The sequence below is a fragment of the Sardina pilchardus genome, chromosome 4 (assembly GCF_963854185.1).
Source record: "Sardina pilchardus chromosome 4, fSarPil1.1, whole genome shotgun sequence".
Taxonomy (NCBI): domain Eukaryota; kingdom Metazoa; phylum Chordata; class Actinopteri; order Clupeiformes; family Clupeidae; genus Sardina; species Sardina pilchardus.
In genome coordinates this window covers 21,750,969-21,774,370 of record NC_084997.1, presented here as the reverse complement: position 1 = coordinate 21,774,370, position 23,402 = coordinate 21,750,969, and the positions used below count along the sequence as shown (strand labels likewise).

At 42.8% G+C, this 23,402-nt stretch overlaps 2 protein-coding genes across 2 annotated transcripts; both read right to left on the bottom strand.

The window, feature by feature from the left end:
- Positions 1-8,178: 8,178 nt before the first annotated feature.
- cnmd (chondromodulin) lies at positions 8,179-14,777 on the bottom strand. Its single transcript, XM_062533672.1, has 7 exons — positions 14,706-14,777; positions 14,397-14,534; positions 13,239-13,383; positions 13,002-13,111; positions 11,527-11,680; positions 9,456-9,643; positions 8,179-8,525 (listed from the first exon to the last, which is right to left on the bottom strand). Exons 1-7 carry the CDS (start codon positions 14,775-14,777, stop codon positions 8,295-8,297), a joined length of 1,038 nt encoding a protein of 345 aa, XP_062389656.1. The 3' UTR covers positions 8,179-8,294.
- Positions 14,778-17,811: 3,034 nt separating this feature from the next.
- si:ch211-199f5.1 (protocadherin-8) lies at positions 17,812-22,527 on the bottom strand. The gene is made up of 4 exons (XM_062533457.1): positions 22,488-22,527; positions 19,105-21,467; positions 18,802-18,997; positions 17,812-18,417 (listed from the first exon to the last, which is right to left on the bottom strand). The coding sequence occupies exons 1-4, from the start codon at positions 22,525-22,527 to the stop codon at positions 18,038-18,040; spliced, it is 2,979 nt and encodes a 992-aa protein (XP_062389441.1). The 3' UTR covers positions 17,812-18,037.
- Positions 22,528-23,402: the final 875 nt, after the last annotated feature.

The window sequence follows — 23,402 nt, the reverse complement described above, 5'->3', positions numbered from 1 at the left end:
TTATTTTGTTTTAGGGTTATCTGTTTCCATACTTTCTTGTAAACAAGTGGTGATGGCAGGGTGAATCCTCCAGACGTGTCATCCCTGACAGGTGTGAATAAAGCAGCAGTGGTTTTATGGCAAAGCTTCAAGCATTGTCGGCTCTCGTCAGCAGAACATCTGGTCTTGGCAAGAGCAGCGCAGGAGGCGCGGGATGGTCTTACCTCAGGCACCGACTTGATCTCACGCCTTACGTCATGCGCTACTTACAGATGTATATTATGGACCTATGCGTGGGTGACACTGTCTGAATCACGCGCATGTTAACGGATCGCTCGACTCTGAATTCCACATCTGAGAGGGCCTGTGGGGTTGTTCAAACAGACACAGCTAGTCATCATATCAAACGGGATTTGCCAGGTGTGTGGAAGATTGCTAGCAGGATAGCAGTCACAAGCCTGTGTACAAACAAGAAGCTTCATGTTTCTCACCAAAAAAAAAAAAAAACGTGTTCCTTTGTCATATTGATGTCAGAAGTGTGCAAATGAGAGAAAATGATTAGGACACAGCCCGCTTGTCTCCCCAGCCGTGCTGAGACGAGCTGGGAGAGAGTGCTCACTTTATGTGTGTGCACCACCACCAGTCAACACGACAAAGGGAAATGTATTAAATTGGAAGACGTCAGTGGATCTCTCCTCAGCACTGAATGACTGATTGATGACGGCCTATTTATAATGCATTGTTACATGTGTTGTGCATTGGGACACTTTATGGGAGACTTGAGAGTGGGAAAAGCAGGAGAAGTGGGATGACAGAATGAGGTCAGGAGGAGGCGGGGGAGGAGGAGGGAAGGGGGAATACTTGAACACCTGATAGGCCTGTCACAGGACAAGGCCCTGCATAGATTGGAAGGTTTTCAAAATCTCGCTATTTTGCCTGAGCCTCTCTCTTGCAGCGGCTCTGATCAATCTGTCCAACTTTTCACCGAGTGTTTCTCAGAGGTTCTTTTCATTTACTGTTGTGTGTACAGCTGCTGTGTTTTTTTTTCTTTTTACACTGAAACTGATGTGTGTTTGATTGGCCTTGGTGAGTTCTAATGCACAGGTATGTGGATTATTTGTATTATGACAGAAAATAGGATTCACTTTTTTTTCACCTACATGGATAAGAAAAATCAAAGAACATTCTAGGGGTTGTTATGGTTACTTTCAAAACATGCAGTCACTTGGACCCTTATCCATGTTTTCATACTTCCTTTCACTCAGCCTTTCAGTTACTCATTTAGTGAGTGACCTGCAATGCCACAGGTAACGCCACATAAACACAACCATGGTTCTAAGTCTATTGAGAAATGCAGCGTGTGCTTTTGAATGTAATATGTTTGACATTGACATGTGGCCTTTTTTTTCATAAGCTGGATATACAAAGCTATCTCAGTAAATTCATCATTCACTTAAGTGCTTTTTTGCAACCAATTTAATAGTGTATGTGTAAATAGTGCAGAATGGACATATGTTCTGTATTGATCTCTGTGTTTTATTTCCCATACTGTGGTTGTCCAGGTTTCTATCCATGTCCCATTAACTGATGTGTGAATGCAAATTATGGTAAAAAAAAAAAAAAAAAAAATACTGTTTTGATTTTTCTTTTTTAGGTTGAACCGTAGTGCATGAGCGGGAATAATTTCTTCTTTAAGTTGAACTGAAGTGCATGACTGAGCTTCTGAAGCCTACTTGGCCTCAATCTAGCAGAGGTGATTGGTCTTGGGATCATGTCTGGGCTGAGATTTAATCAGATTATTCTGTTACAAAATGCCTTTGAGGTCTTAAACATTTTGGCTGCGAAACTGTCACTGAATGTTACCCTTTAGTATTTTAGGACAAAAAAAAATGATATGTCTGCCAAATGGTTGTTTGCATTTCTTCTGTGTTGAAGCTACTATCTTACTAGCATTATTTTTCTTTCACCAAAGCAATGCATGCATTTCTCAAGAATCTTCACATGTGTGTTTTCTCTCATTTTCATGTGGGAAACTGCAATCCCCATTGCCTAAAAAAAGACTCCTCTCAAGCAAACATAGTCTTGAATAGCAAATGGTGTGATATTCATGTCATCTTTAAACAAGAGAGAGAGAGAGAGAGAGAGAGAGAGAAAGAGCGCCCGACACTTGCCTCAAAGTAATCTCTGAGCAGATAAGACCTAGATATCACGTCCCCTGGTACCAATGAGTCTCCCCTGCCTCTGGATTTAATTAAACAGTGTGAAATTAATTAACTAGCAGGGTGGCAGGTAAAGAGATTTCTCAGTGGGAACACACAGACAGTGAGTGACACAGACGAGCTTTGTGCTGCATGTACAGTGACAGGTAATGATGTGCTACTGTATGGGGTTATTTTGGGCATGCCACTGCATGTAGTAAGCACAGAGAGACTGGGGGGCGAGACAGGAAACAGACACAAAGAGTTATCAAAATAACAGCACCCCCAAAAATCAAAGTATGAACCTGTGTTTGATCTGTTCTATAAATTAATTACAATTTTCAGTTCTTTATAATAATTTGGTGCAAATTAGATGGAAATGAGATAAAATATTCATTTAGTTATCTGGGGAATCTGCCTGGCGGGCTTTTTAGACTTCAGTCTGGCTCAAAATGCTGTCCATATGGCAATTATGTACAGTAGTATTGCAGGAGTGTTGGTCTGATGCCTGCTGGCGGAGAGAGGAGAGGAGAGGAGAGGAGTCTGCCCGTGACAAACTGCTGCTAGGATTTGATGTGAGGCGAGGAGGATAATGAGGCTGTTGTAAGCCGTAAGTATAGAGCCTGCCCCAGGGTTGGCACATCTAAGCACCGGAGCTGTCATTGTTGCACATGCAGCCACCGATTAGAAACACATTTATGTTCCTTCTCATAAACTTTAGCCGCCGCTTCCAGTGCCACTCAACAACACAGCGCTGCAGTCCTGCCCCTAAACCCCTCCGACACCTCCCAGGAGGACGTGAGCGAAACGTTTTGCGTATAGTGTGTGGTCATTGATAACAGTTTTTTTTTTTTCTTTTCTTTTTTTTTTTCTTTCGATATTCCCTTTTGCTGACTCTTAACTGTTAGGGAACAGTCAAAATGTCCAACACATGTCAAGAAAAGTGATCCACTGGTATGAACCATTTGAACTGAATTCAGGACAAATTCTATATTCCAAATGGGCAAATGGTTTCCCCTTCATATTGTGAGTGTAGCTTCAGGTGTTCTGGGTCCAGTGCTCTTTTGCAACGGAACACTGGTATGCCATACATTCATTAGCAGTGGATGGTGAAAGAGCATTCAGAGCTTCCCGGGTCACAGGCTAGCTGTGTGGCTATTACACTCTGGATGGGGGGGGATGGAGGGGGGGGGGGGGTCAGATGCTTCACATGCCAGCCAAGTTCCAATGGAAATGGCATTGGGGGAGGAATGTAATGAGTCAAAGGCATCTAATTGAGTCAATAGATGCCACACACATCTGAATGGCTGGCATAGAATTAGGGGGGGTTGGGGGGGGGGGGGACGACGACTTCAGTCTTGAGGTGAGCAATTTACTCTTTTCCAATGATGAAACTGAGCAGGGGTCAGCCGCTCCATGCAGAACCAGCGGAGGCTGAATTAATGGGCATTTGGAGGGTGCATACTAAACAAGCAGGTGGGCTGGGTGCCACCCGCGCCTCGGGCAGCGCCACTCGGAAGGAGCGCGAGAACAGCGGGGGTGTGTCAGAAACGACCAGGCTAAGCTGCTAGTGGCCACTCAACCATGGGATTAAAACGCATTAAACCCATGTACCAAAACCATACTCTTTGTGGCAATATTAAGAATCTACAGGCGGAGGTGGCTTGGCTAATAATACCATGGCAGTTTGTGTTATTAGGTTTTTTTTCCCCCCTCCCCTCCCTCTCCAAAGGCCAACTACAATGAATGTAACTTTGTGCTTTCATGCAGAAAAACATAATGAGGGAATTTAAAAGGTTTTCTGTGTACTGGTTTAGGTGCAAAACTCGACCATGGCCAGTGTCGATTCCCTCTGGTGTGTGTGGATCTAATACAAAACATGCAATCAGAGGTAGGGAGCTCATGAAACGGTGGCTCACGCCAGCAGTGAATCGGAAGTGAGAAGAACTCGTTGCCTGCACGGCCACTGCACACTTTGAATATGCTCATAAGCATCACTAACTCGCCACCGTGGAACTCGGATAACCATCGCAAGCCTCCTTTGTTGCTCCGCCAAACCAGGAGGAGAAAAAAAAAAAAGTTGAAATGATGTCAGAGAATGGTTTGAGAAATACAGTATTTTTTTTTTTTTTTCAACTTTCAAAACTTTATCGCCCATAAAATGCAAATCGGTGATGGGATCTTTCTGTTGTTATGCGTCTCATTCATGATTCACTCAGGACATCAGCCAGCCTCCCAGAACACATCAAATATATTTTGCAGAGAATACAATTCTATTCCTTTCCATAAAGGATGGAGTCTGTTCTGTGCTCCTGGTCCACTGTGACCCTCCAAACCCGTTAGGGATGCTCTGTTGCCATGGGGACAAAGGCCTCCTCCGGGAGGCACCTGTGTGGAGGACCCTGAACATGTGGCAGCGGTGTTGACGCTGTAGCTTAGCAGCTGCGTACAGGTTGAGAGGGATGGAGAGATTTCAGGATACGCCTATCAAAAAAAAGGAAGACCTTAGCTATTTTCAGTGATCTCTCAATTAAGCCGCGAACAAAGACATATTCCTCAGAGGCACGTTGCCAAGGAGACACTATACTGTCTCTGTGCCCTCTTCAGTTCCTTTCTCTTTTTTTTTTTTTTGTCTTTTTCTAATTGCGAAATGTAGCCATTACAGGTAATTCTGTCTAAGGAGTAACCCCTAAGATTGCTCATAGTGCTGGCCCTCTTACTGTAGATTGATGCAATTCATTTAGCAGCTCTTAGCCAAAATGAAGCAAGCAGCACTTTTCTGGATGAAGTGATGAAGCGAAATGCTCAGTTTGATTTAGAGGTTTTCAGTACAGTGGAGAGGAGGAGAAAGGCTTTGGCCTTGGCTCAGAGACAGCCACTTTACCCTGCACTCAGTTTATATGTTTTATGTGAACATTGTTTTATAGTTTAATAGTTCCTATTCCATTTTTATGACCCAGCCCACGATATTCTCCTTTGTAAATGGTGCAAATGAAAAGATACACTGCATCGGATTTTAAATGACTCTCCATTCCTGGAAAGCGTTGGTGAATTTTTCAAGGGCTGAGGTTCCCATTTTTTTTTTTTTTTTTTTTTTTAAATTGATGGACCTTTTTTTTCTGGGCTGTAAATACATACACAAGGCAGAAAAACAAAGACAGAAACATAGATGGGCCCTTTTGGTGCATGTTGTGATTGTTTGAAATATCTCTGGAAAAACAGACACAGCAGCAACACACAATGAATAAATAAAACTTCCCACTCGGACGGGAGCGCTGCAACAGCAGCAATCCCTGCAAACCCCCGCCCCCCCCACCATGTTTTGATGGTGGACGATGAAAGCACAGGTGGATGCTAGAAAAACAGAGCAGAGAACCTTCCCCCGGCCATGGCCGCTGCTGCTGCTGCTGTATGCTGCCTAGCCCCCGCGCTCGCTCGCGCTCGTGTCTGTGGGCTCCCATTAGCGCAGGAGTGGTGGTTTGGTGTCTGGCTGTTGGACGCTGCAGGTCAGTGCTCACAAAGCTCTGTTTGTTCCTGGGCCTGCAGGGTTCCCTGGGTGAGCCTGGCTCCAGAGTGGAGGAGGAGGAGGAGGAGGAGGAGGAGGAGAGAGACAAACAAGAAAGCGCTTCAGTCTCTGACGCCGGAGTTTGCTCCCTCAACATATTTGTCTCTCTCTTTCCCCGCAACAGGGGTGCCTTTTCGCCAGCAACTTCCTTTTACTGAGCACTGAGCCGGAGGATCAACAAACTTGTGTTGTTTCTAAGTGAAGGAGCTTAAATGACACTTTTGTTGTTTTTTTCTGTTCTTTTCTCTTTTTTTTTGCTTTGTAAGATTCCTCTTGCCCTGCCCTCTCTCTCTCTTGTTTCTCTTTCCTTCCCAGTGACACAGAACGCATTTTGTTTTACGGTTGTAAAAATAGAGAGGCTTTTGTTTTCTTTTCTTTTCTATGAAATTACAGCACTTGCTCTTTCCCTTAGATAATTGCACTTGCTTTTTTCTTGTGAGCTTAATACATTTTAATCCCTGATGACCTATACCAAACTTCATGGGCAAGCTTGGCCTGGCTTTTTTTCTCTCCTCTCCACAGATTAATAAGAGAGCGGCCTCTCCTTGCTCTGTGGCTGTCAGGTCAAAGATTCAATACAGCGCTCCAATCTGCAGTCCAAGTATAACTCCATTATGGAGGAGACTTATAAACGTGGGCTGTGTGACACACAGCCGGTTGATTTAGTTTAATGACCATGACAGTGACAGTGCACTGATGGAAATTGGACTCCCCCCCGCAAATTTACATCACTTCAGGGTACTTGGGGGCTCTTTTAGTGGCTGCTCTCCGGAGCACGAGCCATCAGGAGGTCCTGGATATGTCATGCTTGTCACCTTCCTTTAAGTGCATCCGCAGACGTGGGAGGGGATTAATATTATATAGCCTACGGAAGCACACAGACTGTCTTATCAGCGCTGCGTCTACGATAAGCACCTCAGCTCCGGTGAAAACCAAAGGCTCTCTCTCCTTGCCCAGAGACAATCCTCTCTTATTCTTCTTCTTTACCTCACAAAGAGACATATATTTAAGGTGTGTGTTAATAGAGAGACATACATTTAATGTGAGTTAACAGAGAGACATACGTTTAATGTATGTTAATCGTCTCTTTAGAGTAATGCACAATAATGTTGCAGTTTAAATGCTGTCTACCGCATAACTATCACAAGCATTTTACTCTGGTGCTTTATCTTTTTCATTTCATTTTGAAATCTTTGAAATATTTTTGTTAGAAAAGATACTGTGTAATCTCCTTGCTTCATGGAGCCCCACTCTATCTCCTCCAAAGACATTCGACGCAAATATTAGCAGACATTATCATGCCCCGGGCCTTGTGACTTTTTCAATTTCACTGTGTCCATTCACAGATGTCAAAGTCAGTCTGCTTTTTTCCCCTGCTTTCAGTCTGGATCTTAGAAATTCAGATGACTCTAAAACAGTCCCCATAAAAGCCTCTTTCTCAGAGCGCTATCATTGAGGGTGATTTGCCTGTAATTTGCATGTAGAATCTCGCCATGTTGAATGCACTATAGATGGCTTGCAGAGCCCACCCACTTCTGTTTGTCGGATAATGTGACCTAAAATCTGGACTCTTCGACTGAAAGTGAGGAGCGAGTGCATGAGACAGAAAGTGAGAGAGCGCACGAGAGATTGCATGAGAGGAATGGAAAAGGACGGAGAAGTGTTAAAATTATTTAGGTGTCTCAGCTCTCCTGTTTTCACCGAAATGTCATTTTTTATTGAAATGTTTGGTTCTCGGTAGTCTTGGCACTCACCTCGCATTAGTCCACATCAATGGAGATGTCAGAGCACTAAGAAATGACTCTGCCATCCGCCTGGCACATCCGCCACTCTGCTGAGAGCAGGGGTGTGCTTGAGAAAAAATAAATAAATAAATAAAAAAGACCACATCAGAGAGTGTTAAAATCACTTACCCAAAGTCAGCAGTGTGATTAGCACAACACTTCTAATCAAATCAGACTGCAGAAGGTAATGACACACACCACAGATGCCACAGGCCAGAGACGCGGAGCCTGAGAGTCGCTAAATCAAACCAATAATGCGCTTTCGCATGCGGCCGCGCAGTCGTCTCCCACTGAATCCATGCTGCGCAGAGCCGAGTCTTTGACTTTAATCAGAGGGACATAGCATATTGAAGCAACCATATTTGATTAATTGTGACCTAGAAAAGAACTAAAGAACTAATTGCCAGAAGACAGCTCATATCTCGTCAAGGTTTATTACGGAGTCACAAGCAACAAAAAGCAATTCCATGTTTGTGCTTCTGTGACAGTAGGTTTCTTGTCTTTTCTTAAAAGGGTACAGTACTAAGGGTGCGGCTTATCTGCACCAGATATAGTGTAATTATAGACTAGTCTCAACAAAAGCCTGATGTTTCTACAATTTCACAGTGCTTCTGATGGGACACGAGCTTTATAAAGTTATATACAACCACATAAACATGTAACAAAAATAAATAGCACCATTACAAAAAGTGTATGAATAATGTCAACAGCTTAACTGTGTATCTTCGTTTTTAGCTGAGAGCTTGAGGTGATGACTGGTCATCGATTTCAGACAATGCCCATGATGCGGGCGACCCACCAGCGGCAGGGCAGGATGACCCGGCACGCCACTCGGCAGCCGTGGTAGTTGTAGGGCCACGGCCAGTACCCGCCCAGAGGCTCGCAGACCCGCTCGCAGTGGGTGTGGCTCCGTTGGCACTCCGTGCAGCAGATGCCGTTGTGGTCCAGCATGGGGTCGAAGAGCATGGAGCCGGCCTCTCCCTCCTGTCCGCGCTGCTGCTGCGCAACAGCGGAGAACAAGTCGTGTTAAGTAGGGTTCAGACCAAAGATTCCCGACGAGACGAGACAAGACGAGACGAGACGAGACGAGACGAGACGAGCCGCGACGTTCTAAAACCTTGCGACTGCGACTCAACATATTTAATGCTCTGCGATGGCTTGCAACTACGCGCAACTTCTAATTCACACCGCTGCAACCCCGTCTCATCGCGTCGGGAATCTTTGGTGTGAATTGGGCTTTAGACAAGGGGAGATGCTAGCCTGGGTGTTCCCATCCTGCCTTGCGCGGGGATTTCATTCACGCTGCTAGCGCAGGTCTGGAAACTACCGGCCTCATTTTTTGCCTGAGATAGGGGACCAATCACAGAACAGGGGGGGAAAGAAAGACGGTGATGAGCTATGCACAGACGCATTTGATAGACATCCGTAGTGCCCACTGAATGGATCTGGGCATTTTTTCAAATACCAGAAAATGAACGTCTGGTTGCCAGACCATGTCTCATTTGAGAAGTGGTAGACGCTAGCCAGGCTAGGGGGATGCACAAACTGTCGATAAAAAATAGCTTCAGGTATTTTTTGCCAGACTCTCCTACTTGATAGCTGCAAAGAAAAGAGAAATCTCTGGCCAAAAAAAAATCATACAATATCAATAACACTTTATTGTACATTTGTGTGACATATTAGCCTTCGAAACAGACTATCGCCTTTTCTTCATTGGCTGCAAAAAAAATGTCAATGACCTTAATTCAAGAGAGGTTACTGTCACTTCAAATAAAGCTTTTCCAACGTTCTTGAGTGAATTTCTCTCAAGGAAGCCAGTCGGACAGAGGGTCAGATGAGGTAACAGTCCAACATTTCCTGGCCTTATATGTTATTCATACGACTGGAAGAAAGACGTGTGAGCGCTGACATGCTAGAGGCGGTACTCACGTGGTAGGGGTTTTCGGGGTTAAAGGCAGATGTGGACCCCTCCCTGGCCTCTTCCTCGCCACCCCTGCCAGAGGTGATGTTCGGGGCAAAGTCGGTGGAGCCGTCGGCGGAACTCGGGAAGACCTCCGTGTCGTACTGACGCTTGGTGCGCTCGATATCCCGTTTTTCTCGGTCTCCCCTCGTGGCATCTATCACGAGGAACACACCTTAATCGTTATATCTCACGAATAATATGAAGAGTTCAGATGCAAAACACTCTAAATGCCACCTGTCAAAAATATAAGATAACAATGGTGAGTGAATCCTTTCCACACTTTAGTATACATCATCAAACCCACAAAATACCACTCTCTTCATGGTCTGACATATCGATTTGTAGGCAAAAACCTGAAGGAGCTTGACAAAAAAAAAAAGAAAGAAAGAAAGAAAATGCTCATTGAAAAGAAAAGTGGTCAGATGGATTTAGAGGGTTTTGTATCTGAACTCTTAAAGAATATCCTACGGCAGCCATAGATCAGTGGCTTACAGAGGAGCTGCACTTCAGTAAGGACAGCGAGGCCAAATGAATACAATATACTTACAATCTGATTCGAAGACAGAACAGTTTGTTTTGGCAGTAGGGTTTGGTTGTGGGCAAACTCCCAGAACATCCATTTGAGAATTGCAACACAGTTTAAATGGACATTTACATCACAGCCATTGTTAGACATCCGGAGTAGAATAACTAAACACTAGTTCTGGAGGCTCGGACAACTATGAGCCAAGAAGTTCAAATGTGGGGCTTGGGGAAGTGTTTAGCGTCGGGAATGTTTTGTAACCTTGAAATGAAAAGGTGACTAAATTGGAGAGGATCTAGAGCATGTTCACTCATTTGGTTGGTTAACATTGTGAATGGTATAATACACATACCGGTACTCACTTAGAACCATATGATCCCATATGCTTAACACAAAAATAGTGTACAATTATACACTCCACCTCCATGCAATCTGTCTGAAGACTCTGAAACTGATATTATAAGAAGTTGCACTCACATATCTTAAATTAATTAGTTGTAGTTGCTGTATTACCGTACAATGATCACAATACAAATAGACGAAGACATAACCATATCTAATGTCATTTTCATCCTCAATGGAAATGTGTTTCATGATAGAGTTTAGTTTAGTTTAGAGTTACCATAGATACAGGTTATAAAACAGTTGGCATATAGATGCATGCACTCACTTTCTTTCTTACCAATGTGCTTTAAATCCTGAAACTACACCTCAAGCACATCTTAATCAGTAAACCACTGAACAAATCTGTAATTTGGCTAATTTAATGTGATGGAAGACAATGTTTTTGTTTGAGATTCTTCCCTATGGTTCTCAATCTCAACCCTTTCATTTTAAAAATCAAAGTAAGGTGTATGCTCTCCACGCAATTAAAAGGCATCCATAAGGTTAATGGGGAAGTCCTATTTTCCACATTTTCGTAACAGCCAAAACGAATGAGGTTGTGGATCAGTCTGGTTCTGGTAAAATAAACCTCGCTCTTTTCAGAGGGGCGCCTTGATTCTGAACTTATGTGCTGGGGTTCTGACTGAAGTGTAGAGGGGGAAATGGGCCTAACTCAAAAGTAAATAACTGGAAGCAAATAAAAAACGACTTATGCATAAATGGGACAACATGGCTCAAGTAAATGTAATTCTACTATTACAGGCAAAATAACCACTGGCAACGTGAAAAGTTGCAAAACAAATCATTCCGCAAATCATCATCATTCAAGTTTTGGTTAACTTTTTTGTGATGTGTTTTCTGACAAACCTGAAAAAATGACTTATGCCATTATCTTAGGAAGGTGACGATAACAAAATAAAAGCTCAAATTGACCTATTTTCCCTTCAGGGTTTTAAGAGCATCCTTGAAACTCAAATACAAGGATTTTGTGCAAATAAACATCCTCAAGCATATTAGGGAATGTTATCAAATACTGTAGTTGAAACGTGTATGACATGGCTCCTTTAACACATATGAAACACTATCTCTGTTTACAGGATAAAATAGCTCTGGAAAGTTGTAAACATTACCATCCAGGTAGGTGGGGCGTAGCCAGAAGATGGGCAGGTGGCCACAGAGGTTGAGGAGTCTGCTGGTCAGGAAGCTGATGTCCTTCAGCGGCTCCTCTGAGGCGACCCAAACCAGAGACTTGTCGTCAAACTTGGCAGGCATGACTTCATCTTCCTAGGAGGACAACCAGAGTCACCTGACTGCCCCAGTGCTGTAGGCTAGTGCTTCTAACAGGGGAGCTACACCAGACGGGTAACTGAAGTGTTCCGTTCGCGAAGCGTATATGCTGCAGCAGTTAATAATCACTGTAATCAATGGAAGTACCTACACCAGACGCATACAGACAGTGGTGCGTATATTCGAAAAAAAAAATAGACCCGTCTTCTAAAATGGATTTTACGCGTAGTGAACGGAGCGCATCAGTTACACGCCTGGTGTAGCTCCCCTGTAGTGCTGCATGGCATGTGAGGAGCATATAGAACAGAACATTTTATGAATATTCTACAGGTCAAGACGTATAAAACCACTTCCTTCAAAATCATCATCCATCTTGGCCTTCTCAGCATCAGCCTTGAATTTCTTGAATTTCCCCTTGGGGATCAATAAAGTATCTATCTATCTATCTATCTATCTACTTTTTCTCACCTCCTCCTTAATTAATCAATTTCTGCCCTTCTTTGCGTTCCCTTCATAATACGTGATATTACATAACAGATCTCCCCCCCCCCCCCTTCTCTCCCAGCTGCACTCCCACACCTCAGATAACCTTACTGTAATTAAACGTTATTCTCTGCACTTTTATATTGATGGCACTAGCACCATGTTCATTTACAATCATACTTCATATCATGTCCTTGCATAGCTATATGCATTCAGGGCTATACTGCATGTTTACTCTCCTTCCACCTGCTGACACTTCATGTACACTTGTGATATAATAAATGATGAACCTGAGTTTTGTTACAGAGTTGAGACATTGTGTGCTGTGTTGTATTTTCTTTGATTCATTTCCTTTTCTTCCTCTTCTCTCTCTTTCTCTCTATCTATCTATCCCTCACTCTTCTTCCCTCTCTGCCAGGCCTGCCTGGGGCTTGTGCCCCTCTCCCCTTTTGAGTTAGGATTTCTCAAGGTTCCTTCCTGTTGAAAGGGAGATTTTTCTTGCCAGTGTCGCCATAGGCTTGCTCTTGGGGCACTGGGCCTTTGTTTCTGTGAAGTGCCTTCAGACAATGCTCATTTTTAACAGCGCTACACAAATACAACTGAACTGAACCAAACAAAATGTACATTGCCCCGTCAACAAAAAATATGTAGTTTGTGTTTGTGAGGGACTTCTTGGTGTGGTAGATTATCACAACGGCATTCTATGGAATTATATTAAGGCATTTCATTACAATGTTATAAAAAGCTCATACTGTACGTTCATTCAGCTTCTGGTGTGAATAATATCAGATGCTTTAGCATCCTTTATGTGTACACTACCATACAGAAATCATACCAGTTCAGTGATCAAAGACTCCTTGTTCACCGTGTCCACTTCTGGAAGATTGGCTTTGATTTGAGACTTGATGTAACACTTCTCTGCCCCAGAGAAACGGATCCCAGTAACTCCCTGCTAACAGGATCATAGCAGCAGCAGATATATAAAAAAAATCACAAACAAGCACATCCAAAAAATAGCCTAAAAGCTCTCATCTAATTGGAAGAAAATAAGAACGGCAAAAGTCAAAAATACTCCCAATTTGGAAATCATGAAGCTCTATTGCCTCTTCATTTCCGCTGCCAATTCTGAACCTCTCCAGGTTATTTTCAGAGTCAATCTCCATGGAACCCTCTTCAATCTTCCCATTAAGGCTCACGCTGTAGTGAAGATTGTACACCTGCAGAGATGAATCATGCGCAAGTGATCAAATGACTGTCATCTGCTTTTCATGTTGTCATGTCTCAAGAACTCTGCATGTAGACTTTTTTTTTTGCAATCCTCAAAAAAAAAAACCACATCCGAGAGAGAAGTTGGGGCTGATCAAGACCAGTGTGTGAAAGGTGTGTTACACATTACTGGCTAATGGGAAAGAGAGTAGACTGTCGGATATTCAAAAAAGCCTGATTCAGAGAGGAGCATATCAGGAGCAAATGCACACCCAGAAAAATCCTGAATATCTTAGATATTCCTTTTTGAAATGTATTTACAGTCACTGCGCTTTCACAAGACGTGGTCCACTAAACAGGCTAAATAGGTGGTCTGTGCACCTTTAACGTTATTTCACACTGGAGAGACTAACCCATTTCTCCCTATCTACAAACCCTGTACAATAATATGTTTCCTTTGGCAGAATCTCCCTGTGTGACACACATGCAGCTTCACATTTCTCTCACTTAGGTGCCTAGTGGTTCGGTCCAATTACAGCCATGATTGGAATGTAATACCTAACAGGAGGGCAGTGTTGGCCATGGGCAAAACAATTCCAACCTGCACTGCCTGCCCTTAACATGATCTTGTTATAATATGCATAGATATTCCACTATCATTAATGAGGCAACTGGTCCCCCTCATTCTAATCAATGAACACACACTTCTCTGGACTTAATCAGAATAGGCCTACTACTGCAGAGCTGGAGAGGGTCAATAGATCCCTGGTCAATACCCAAATGTTTCAATGGATTGGATAAATTGTATCTCACTAAATCACTACACACAGTCAAGCCCAAACAATACTCACAAATCCAAACATTTGTTTGATTTCTAAGATTTCTCACAGTATGTCTATAGGCTATCCATCACACTTATTAATTGAGACATTCACGATTGCTCATGAAATGCAAGGAAATAGTCTTATGCAAACTGCATAAGAAACATTTCTGAGCCTTATCAAATAGATGACAAGCTTTTTACATTTTTATCGCTGACTTTCAAGAGGTACAGAGCCCCGACTGCTCCAAGCAGCATGAGGGTTATGCCCGCGATGAGCGCTGTGGTGCCAATCCTCCAAAAACTAGTGTTGCTTGGCTTCAGAGTCGTCGCAGTGAAGGTCTATCAAAATATAAAAAAATGGTCGGCTGAAAGTATAAACGGTAAGATAGATATGATTTCTTTGGTCCTATAAATCAATACTCATGATTACATATTAGACTACTTCAGCCAATCTGCACTTAACCAATATGAACCTTAATCTTTAGCATGGTGCTTAGCATATTGTCTTACCGGTGAGAAACCTTTCTCCGGATCCATAGGACAAACATGAGTGAAAAGAATCTTCTCCGAACTTTCCTCCATCGTAGCGAATTGACTCCTGTTGCTGAAGTCTGCTCAAATTAAGAAAGTGCCCTCCCAGTAGCCTATGCGAGTGACCATAAGTCTGGAGTTATGTGAGAGAGGAAGCCAAACCGCAGCTTGGACGATTTAATGGAACATTTGGCTATGGCTTTTCCGGTGCATTTCTGTAGTCTAAATAAAATCATTCACAATGGTCATTTTAGACATTTAACACTTATTAGCCTACACTAACATACTTTTATCAAATATTGATTATTAGACCGGAGTAATATAGACTACAGTCTTAGATGTCAGGGTACCGGTTGCTACTTCAGTGAAGAAGTGTCCTAGCTATTGCTTCACTAGGTGATGACTGTATCAGTTCATGCTTACAAGTGGTTCATGGTTTATGATCGAATTAAACTGTTAAGCGTTAAGCGTTTCCAAATTGCTCTTAAACTGTAGATGATCATATGTTGAAGTAAAATACTCTTAATACATTTAAATATGTTTAACCAAAAGTAGCATATTTATATGAAATATAGGCATGGCTATGAGAAGCAAGATGCTTCTATATTTTAAATATTCTTGTGATGTGATGTTTCACGGATTATAAATGGGTGCAGTCGTATGCGCAAATTAACCCAGTGTTGTGGTGATTTGGATGCAGAGACCGTTGAAGTTACACTTAAAGGGATTGTAGTTTCTGGCGTATGTGTTTTTGCCAGAGGAGATGCTTGATGTTTGCAGTGTGTTGGTTCAAAATGAGTGTGCAGTGTTGTTACTCTCTAGCATTTTAAGGATGTGGAGACCAAAAACTTTCTAGCAGCTCTAGTCGCTAGGTGGACTTCTGTTGGCACGTATGATTAATTTGGTCTGTGTGAAGTCCATGTCCTCAACCCAAACGTATAGCCAGAAATAATGTGCTGCTGCTGAGTAGTAATGGTTGGCAGTGCCAACCGAGGGCCTGGAATATGAAGTGATTGTGTATGGACTGTGACAGTGATTGGTGGAGAGGGTGCTGAGGAACCGGCTCAAAGCGCACCCCTGTGGTGAGCATGTAGTGCCGTGGTGATTGGTGATGACGGTGTGTGCCACCCACTCCAACAGATCAGGATCTGCACACTTCAAAAGCTGCAGACATGCATAACCATCTCAGGGGCAAAAGATAGCATGTTGCATATGAATGGCATATGATATAAATTAATTAGTTATTTCTGTTGTTATGACTAATTTGTTCTTAATTTGTTCTTATTAATTTGTTCAGATCTGTTCTGCAGAGACCATCAAAGTAATATGAGGTGACACATAATTATGGGCATGAGTGACTACCTTTATTATTCGATGTGTGGTTTACAAAGTAAATGTGCTTAAAGTTGATAGTGTTCATGTGTTGCATCATTAATAGCAAAGTGTGGCATGTTGTGTGTAGTTAGTATAGCAGGTATATCATGTCAAACAAGAAAAGGTTGTGGGTAGAATTGGACATTGCAGTTGGAAGACATGAGAAGTCTGTTTCAAGAAATATCTTCAATTGCTCATTAAGGTAAGCTCATTAATCTGGAATCTGGAATTGTGCATGCCATCACAAGAGCTAGATAGATAGATAGATAGATAGATAGATAGATAGATAGATAGATACTTTATTGATCCCCAAGGGGAAATTCAAGAATTATACAATATTGATCTAGATGGTGGATGGTTTATGATTGGATTTTTTTTTTAGAAACATGAAGTGTTGTGGTTTGTACAGTAAGTGACACTGTGGTAGCGGGAACACAGTGATGTTCCTGATGGACCGGTTGTCGGCTTGTGCTCGAAACATCCACCTGGCATCACATTAGCTCTCAGGATGTCCTATTCTATGGTATAGCTCTATGATAACTGGACAAGGGTAAATTGTTATTATTATGTTCTTACCCAAAACCAAACCAACCTAACAAACACAAAACCTCACCCAAAACTCTAATGTGTACCATTAGTAGACTGGGTATAATGGCATTTTTTGATCATCAGAGTTGACAGAATTGCTGTTTTCCAAATTGACATTGTGTTTGTCTTGTAACATCACACAAAAAAACCCAATATCATCAGAAAAAAAGTAATTGCCCAACACATTTCCATTTCCTCCCTCCCTTATTTCACAGGCTCTGCTCTATATCCTTTGGAAAACCCAAATCAGTTAATGCCTCATTAGTTGAAGCCTCTTAGTTGTAATTCAGCCCAGTAAATGTGGGCAGCCGGCTGTGTGGGCTGATCCATGACTAATACAGCCACTCATGCACCAGCATCTACTAAATGTCTAATTCATGATGCTTTGGGCTCTTTGAAAAGTACCCATTAAAGATAGACGAATGCAACTTCGATCTCTTTCACACCTACTACTATGAAATGTTTGGAGAAGGACATCTTCGGGGTTGCGCTGTTGGATGCTCCGGGGCAATCCTAGTTCATTTTGTAGATGAAGTCTTGCTACAGTACGCCTCATCAAACTATTTATTTAAGAGTTTAAAGGTAACAGCAGGAGTAATAAAATAGCATTAGGCGTTCACAGGTACTGGTTATCCGCATTACCTGGTATCACACTGTCTTTTATCCACCTACAGTATTAGTCAAAGGCATAATTTAGCACTTCAGTGCATACTGCTGTAAAACACTGGAACATTGGGACAAGTCTTTTACATTTGTTAATAACACATCTTCTGGAAAGTGTCCACAGCCAAAATACAATTGACATGTTATAGTCAGTAGATGTTAAGAGCACCATGGCCTTCTAAATCCTCACTGACTGCACACATTATGATCTATTAATAGGTTTTCCTTGTTGTGGCTAAACTGAGGCTTAACATTCAAGTATGATATGACCTGTCATGTTGAATGACCTTTCAGCATTTGAGTAGATAAGAAAGCAGTGGGTGGCTCTCTAAGCCAAGATACATGCATTTGTTGCCCAAACACAGCATTTTGGATTTCTTTAAAACTGTTTATTTGTGCAACATTGTGACAAAATGGGATACAAACACAGAACACATTTAGGTTTTGTTTTTTTTTTTGTCATTGATTAAGACTGAATCTGAATTATTCTGCCCAGTAGTTGTCCATTACATGAGTCTCCACATGCCATATAAAATCAGAAGTGTTGTTTTTCCGTCTCTAATAGAAAAATATACTCTGTATTTACAAAGAAATGTAATATCAACATATTAGAAATAGTCAAAAAAGAGACCAAAGGGACAAACACCTACAGTACAAACACACCTAAACACTGTGCACTTGGGATTTTATGATTTTGAAAACCTATCATCATCATCCTCGTCATCATCATTATCATGAGCTGAAAATGTCTTTGTGGAATGTGTGTACAAGGGAATGCTGATCTCCTCCGACTCGGGAATCCTCTCTGGCTGCGCCGAGCACACGAGGATGTAGTCAAATTTTCTGTGCTGAACTTTTTCCTGAACACTGTAGGGACCACTTGTCTTGGGCATTTGAGCCTTGTTATGGCTTTCCCTCTGAAGACTGTCCCTTGGCAGCGTGGCTGTCTTGGCAAATGTCGAGAGATGTCTGTTAGATGGGTTGCCATTGGGTCTGATTGCTGATGGGCTCCAGCATCTGTCAGAATGGCCCAGGATCTTGCACTCACTTGTGCAGGCCCACAGCCCTATGGAAACAATGCAACACATGTCAGTCTCATTCAAAGGTCAGCTATCAATTGATCACTGCGTGGACACACAGTCATCGGTAGGGTCATTAGATATGTGTACCCTCATTGGGTGTACATGTCTTGAAATGGGCCCAGTGGGTGTACAGTACACTGTCATAACAGAGAGAATGTCAGTCATCTTTAAAAAAAAAAAAAAAAAAGAGAGAGATAATGTGTGAGTGTACACTGTGTGCTGGATGTGATTCAACTCCTTAAAGTCCACTACTACCAAATGTTTCACATCAGATAAAGAAAATGAAATCCTTTGGATCCCATCTATGTAGTGTGTTTTTTTGTTTTGTTTGATCTCTCTGCCATTTGAATATTAAAGGGGGAGCTCACCATTAACAGGTTGGCAGTCTTTTTTGTTCCCATCACTGATGTCTGAATCGCTGTCATTGATGTCACTGTCTCCTTTTCCACTGTCCTTCCCACTGATCTGTGGGTCTCTTGCTGAGATGGTTGTCATTGAGTTGCCCTTCCATATTGTAACAGGCCTCATGGTTTCTTTTCCATAGCCAGGCAAGGTACAATATCCCTATGAGAAAACAAAACACAGTATTAAAACACAGTAAACGACAAAACTGTCACCCACTTTCAAAATACAGAAAGATATGGCCATTTGCAAGAATCTACTGTACGTACCTCCACCTTGCAGTTTATCGTCCGTCCTTTGGGATGAAATACATGGCTTTTCTCTCTACCGCTCTTGGAGCTTGGACAGATGTCGTTACCAGCTGCAGGTACACTGGAGTTGATTAATACAGATTTGTTGGGAAATGGCTGTGCTTCAAACATGTTGCCAACATGGTCTGATATCAAAGCAACAGAATTGCTCTCCCCCTTTTCCAAGTGAGGCACATTTTCTTTGTCATGAAATCCACCTCCTCTCTTTTCCCTTTTGTGTCGACTGCAAATGGTGGTAATTAAGATAATAGCGAGTAAAAGGACTGTGCAGCTGCCTGCTAGAACCACAATAATTACAATTGACATGTCCCATTCATGAAGCTCATCCTCGCCGTTTTTGGCATACAAGTTGTCGGTGGGGGGAGCGCCAGCGGTGAGAATGAAATGTATTGTTGCTGTGGATGTTAGAGATGGCTGGCCATTGTCATTTACTGTGACCGTGACTTTCAATACCTCGTCCACGTCGAAGGTGAGCTTGCGGTGTATGTATATTTGCCCTGTGGCCCTGTTGATTGAAACCCCCAAATCTCCGCCCTCTGACAGTTTGTAGGAAAGCTCGGCGTTTCTGCCTTCATCAGCATCCCTGGCCTTTATCTGGGTTACAATGTAACCCGAAGGTGCATCTCTCGGCAGGAGAATCTCAGCAGTTCCGTTATTCAGGATGGGATGAATTATGGAGGGTGGGTTGTCATTTTGATCACCTATTTTTAGATTGATGGCGGCACTGCTGTGAAGCTGAGGCCAGCCACCGTCGCTTGCCTGGATTCGTATGTCCAGCTGTTTCATGACCTCATAGTTAAAACTTCTCAAAGCATAGACAGAGCCTGTGGCTGGATCCAGAGACACAAACGTTGATACAAGTGACCCCATCACAAGGCTGTCCAGCAGCTTGTAGGTGATTTTGGAATTACGTCCCAAGTCTACGTCGGTGGCAACGACGGTCATAATATACGCACCTGGTGCGTTGTTTTCCTCAATGGAAACTTCATAAAACGGTTTGCTAAACAGCGGCGCATTGTCATTTTCATCCGTCAGTCTAATTGTGTATTGGGAAATGGCTCTTAATGGGGGCGAGCCAAAGTCCTCCGCCACCACTGTTAAGTTATACTCAGGGATACGTTCACGGTCCAGGGGCGAGGTGGTGACTATAGTATAGCTGTCTTCGTGCGCCCGTTGAAGTTTGAAATGATCATGCCCGTAGAGGGTGCACTGGACCTGCCCATTCACTCCCGAGTCCCTGTCCGAGGTGCTGATTAGTGCCACAAAACTGTCTGGCTCCGCAGCCTCGGTGATGTAAGCTATACCTGCCGTGGTTGAAGTCATCGGAGTGATGCTGATTTCAGGGGCATTGTCGTTCACGTCTTTGACGTGAATTATGATTTTGCATAGCGATGGAGTGGGGTTTGCACCTAAATCAGTTGCCTGGACATCTAACTCGTACGTCTTTTTGTCTTCGAAATCAACTGGACTCTCAAGTGTTAAACGTCCCGATTTGCGTTCCACCTTAAAAAGTTGTCGGATCTCGGCAGAGACCTGTTTTCCGAATCCGTACACAACTTCCCCATTTAGTCCCTCGTCTGAGTCAACGGCGTTTAAATCCAATATAAGATACCCAACAGGAGCGTCCTCGGGTAAATCGACCGAAAAATTGTTTTGGTCAAAAACTGGATAGTTGTCATTAAAGTCGTTCACTTTGATGGTTATCTTAGTGGCCCCCGATCTAGAAGGGGTGCCTCCGTCGGTGGCAACAAGCTCCAGAACATGAGAGGACTGAGTCTCCCTGTCGAGCTCTTTCATTAGGACCAGCTCCGCATATTTAACCCCATCAGCTCTTGTCATCGCATCAATGGTAAAGTGACTGTTCACCGAAATCTGGTAGCTTTGGATGTAATTAGAGCCCACATCGGAGTCCTCTGCTGCATCTAAAGGGATTCTGGACCCCACAACAGCATTTTCAGAAATTTCAATTGTTGATTCTTTGTGTGGAAACTGTGGAGAGTTGTCATTGATATCTTTAATCTCCACCTCGACGTGAATTAATTTGAAGCGCTCTTTGGAAAAATTAACAACATCAAAAGTAAGCAGACAATGTGGATTGCGCTTGCAGATTCTCTCCCTGTCGATACGCTCTCCGACCGAAAGCTCCCCATCGCTCTCTCTCAGTCTGATAAAAGAAGCATTAAATTGTTTCATCATGCGAAAATTCGTTTTGGTGCCCGGTGAAGGAATCCAAGATAAGTCCCATGCAAGGTTACCGATCACAGTGCCTGGCCCACTCTCCTCATTTATTTGGTATCGCAGTGTATTTCCCTCTGTCACAGCTGGTGAAACAACCCATAGGCAAAGTATGATCAATCCAAGTATCCACCGATTTATCCAGGTAAATGTGTTTTGTTCCATTTTGAGGACTCTCCTATCACTTAGTTCTTCGGCTCTAATTAGGCAGTTATAATCCCATCGTTGAGCACATCATCTCGAGAAATGGTTTTCAGCATGTGCCGATCATCAGGTCTTCCAAACTGTACTGGAAGTCACTTGGTCGATGTGCGCACGCAGATGCGTTCACGTCCCGACCCCTCCCGCGCAGCGCGGGAACCTGCAGTGGCGGGGTCCTTTATGGAAATCCACATGCAAATGAGATGAAGTGTAGCCAATCCGCCTCTTTAGAATGGAAAGTAGACCACATAAAGGATATCTAAACCAATTCTTAATTTAGGTGAATACCTCTTGATTAACCTTTTATCTTTTGTCTTCTCTAAATTTAGGCACACACATCCACAGACTGAATTGTAATGAGGGTGCAGATTTTTCATTTTATCAGTTGCCTATCCTACAGTACAGCAGCAACTGGAAAACTGAAAAGGGGAAAAAAAAAGAACTGTCTGTAATCAGTGTTGAGATCTTTTATAGTCCTTTATCTGGTTATATCCTTAGTAGATCAAATCATTTCCAGACTAGAAAGGAATGAAGACAACTTTGTATTAGGACAAGATTCCTGGATGAATAGAAGCCCCATGCAATTCACAAGATCTCAAGAAGCCCAAATGTTTCTTTTTTTTAAAAGACTGGCTACTTGTGAGGTGCTGGAGATTAATCGCATGGAAAGAGAACTCATTGAGGACATCAGTCAGCATTATTCCAAAATGACAGACCCAGGGGATAATAACCTTGGAGGGGGCTTAGATAAGAACATCATCTCTTGTGCAAATGCAGCCCTGTCAGCCACTGTCAAAACTCTTCTCACCTAACGATGACAAATGCAGCCTTGTATGGGCTCTGAGGCATGTATTGAAATGCATTTATGAACCAATCAGGCCAATCATGTCAATACCCCCCCACACACACACACACACACACACACACCACCACCACCACCCCCATCTCTCTCTCTCTCTCTCTTTCTCTCTCTCTCTCTCTGTCCCTCTCTCTCTCTCCACATTTACTCCTGGCTTGCTCATTTATTGAAAAGAGAAGTCAGCCATTACGCGTGTGATATTATTGGTCACCAGGCACTTCTAAATGTATGCCGAAGACGCCGTGTTAGAAGTCTACTTTCTCTAGTTTATAGGGACCCCCAAAAAAGCAAGCACAAACTGCATTCTCAACAGGATCCATTATCTCCATGGAACTGCTATTGCTTTGAAAGTCTGGGGCAAATCATCTGTTGGTTCAAATGAATTCTAGCAAACGTGGAGAGAAAACTGTTTCAGGGAAGATAGGGATTTTCAAATTTACAGTTTGCTCACAGACATAATTCCATTTTAATGGGATTCTAAATGCATTCAGTTTCAGGGGATGTCTTTACATTTTCAAGTTTGCTAATCACTGCAGTCCATAATGTGCCTGAAGAAATACCATGATAGTCTACATTTATAGCTGGCTGTGAGCTCCAGATTCTTTCAGAGAGATTAGACATCAGCACCAAATTATACAGCGCTGATGCTCCAGTGGCCTGATGGTGGCTCTTGTGGGAGATCTCATTCTTTTAAGATTTCTTTAGAAATTCTGGATAGACCCTCTCCAACTGAGTTGGCTTTTGTGAACTGCAGAGAAATTGGCAACAATCAGGGATAAGCGTGCAGTGCACATGGTTTGGTATGCCAATCTTACTGCCGGTACGTAAAATACTCATTATTAGAAACGGGGCATAAACAAAACAAAAAAAAAGAGGAGGGCTCTATCCTCTTAGTCTAGTGCATTTTCAGGCATAAAAATTTACGGCACTCATCCTCTTTCAGTAGAGCCATTATAGATGG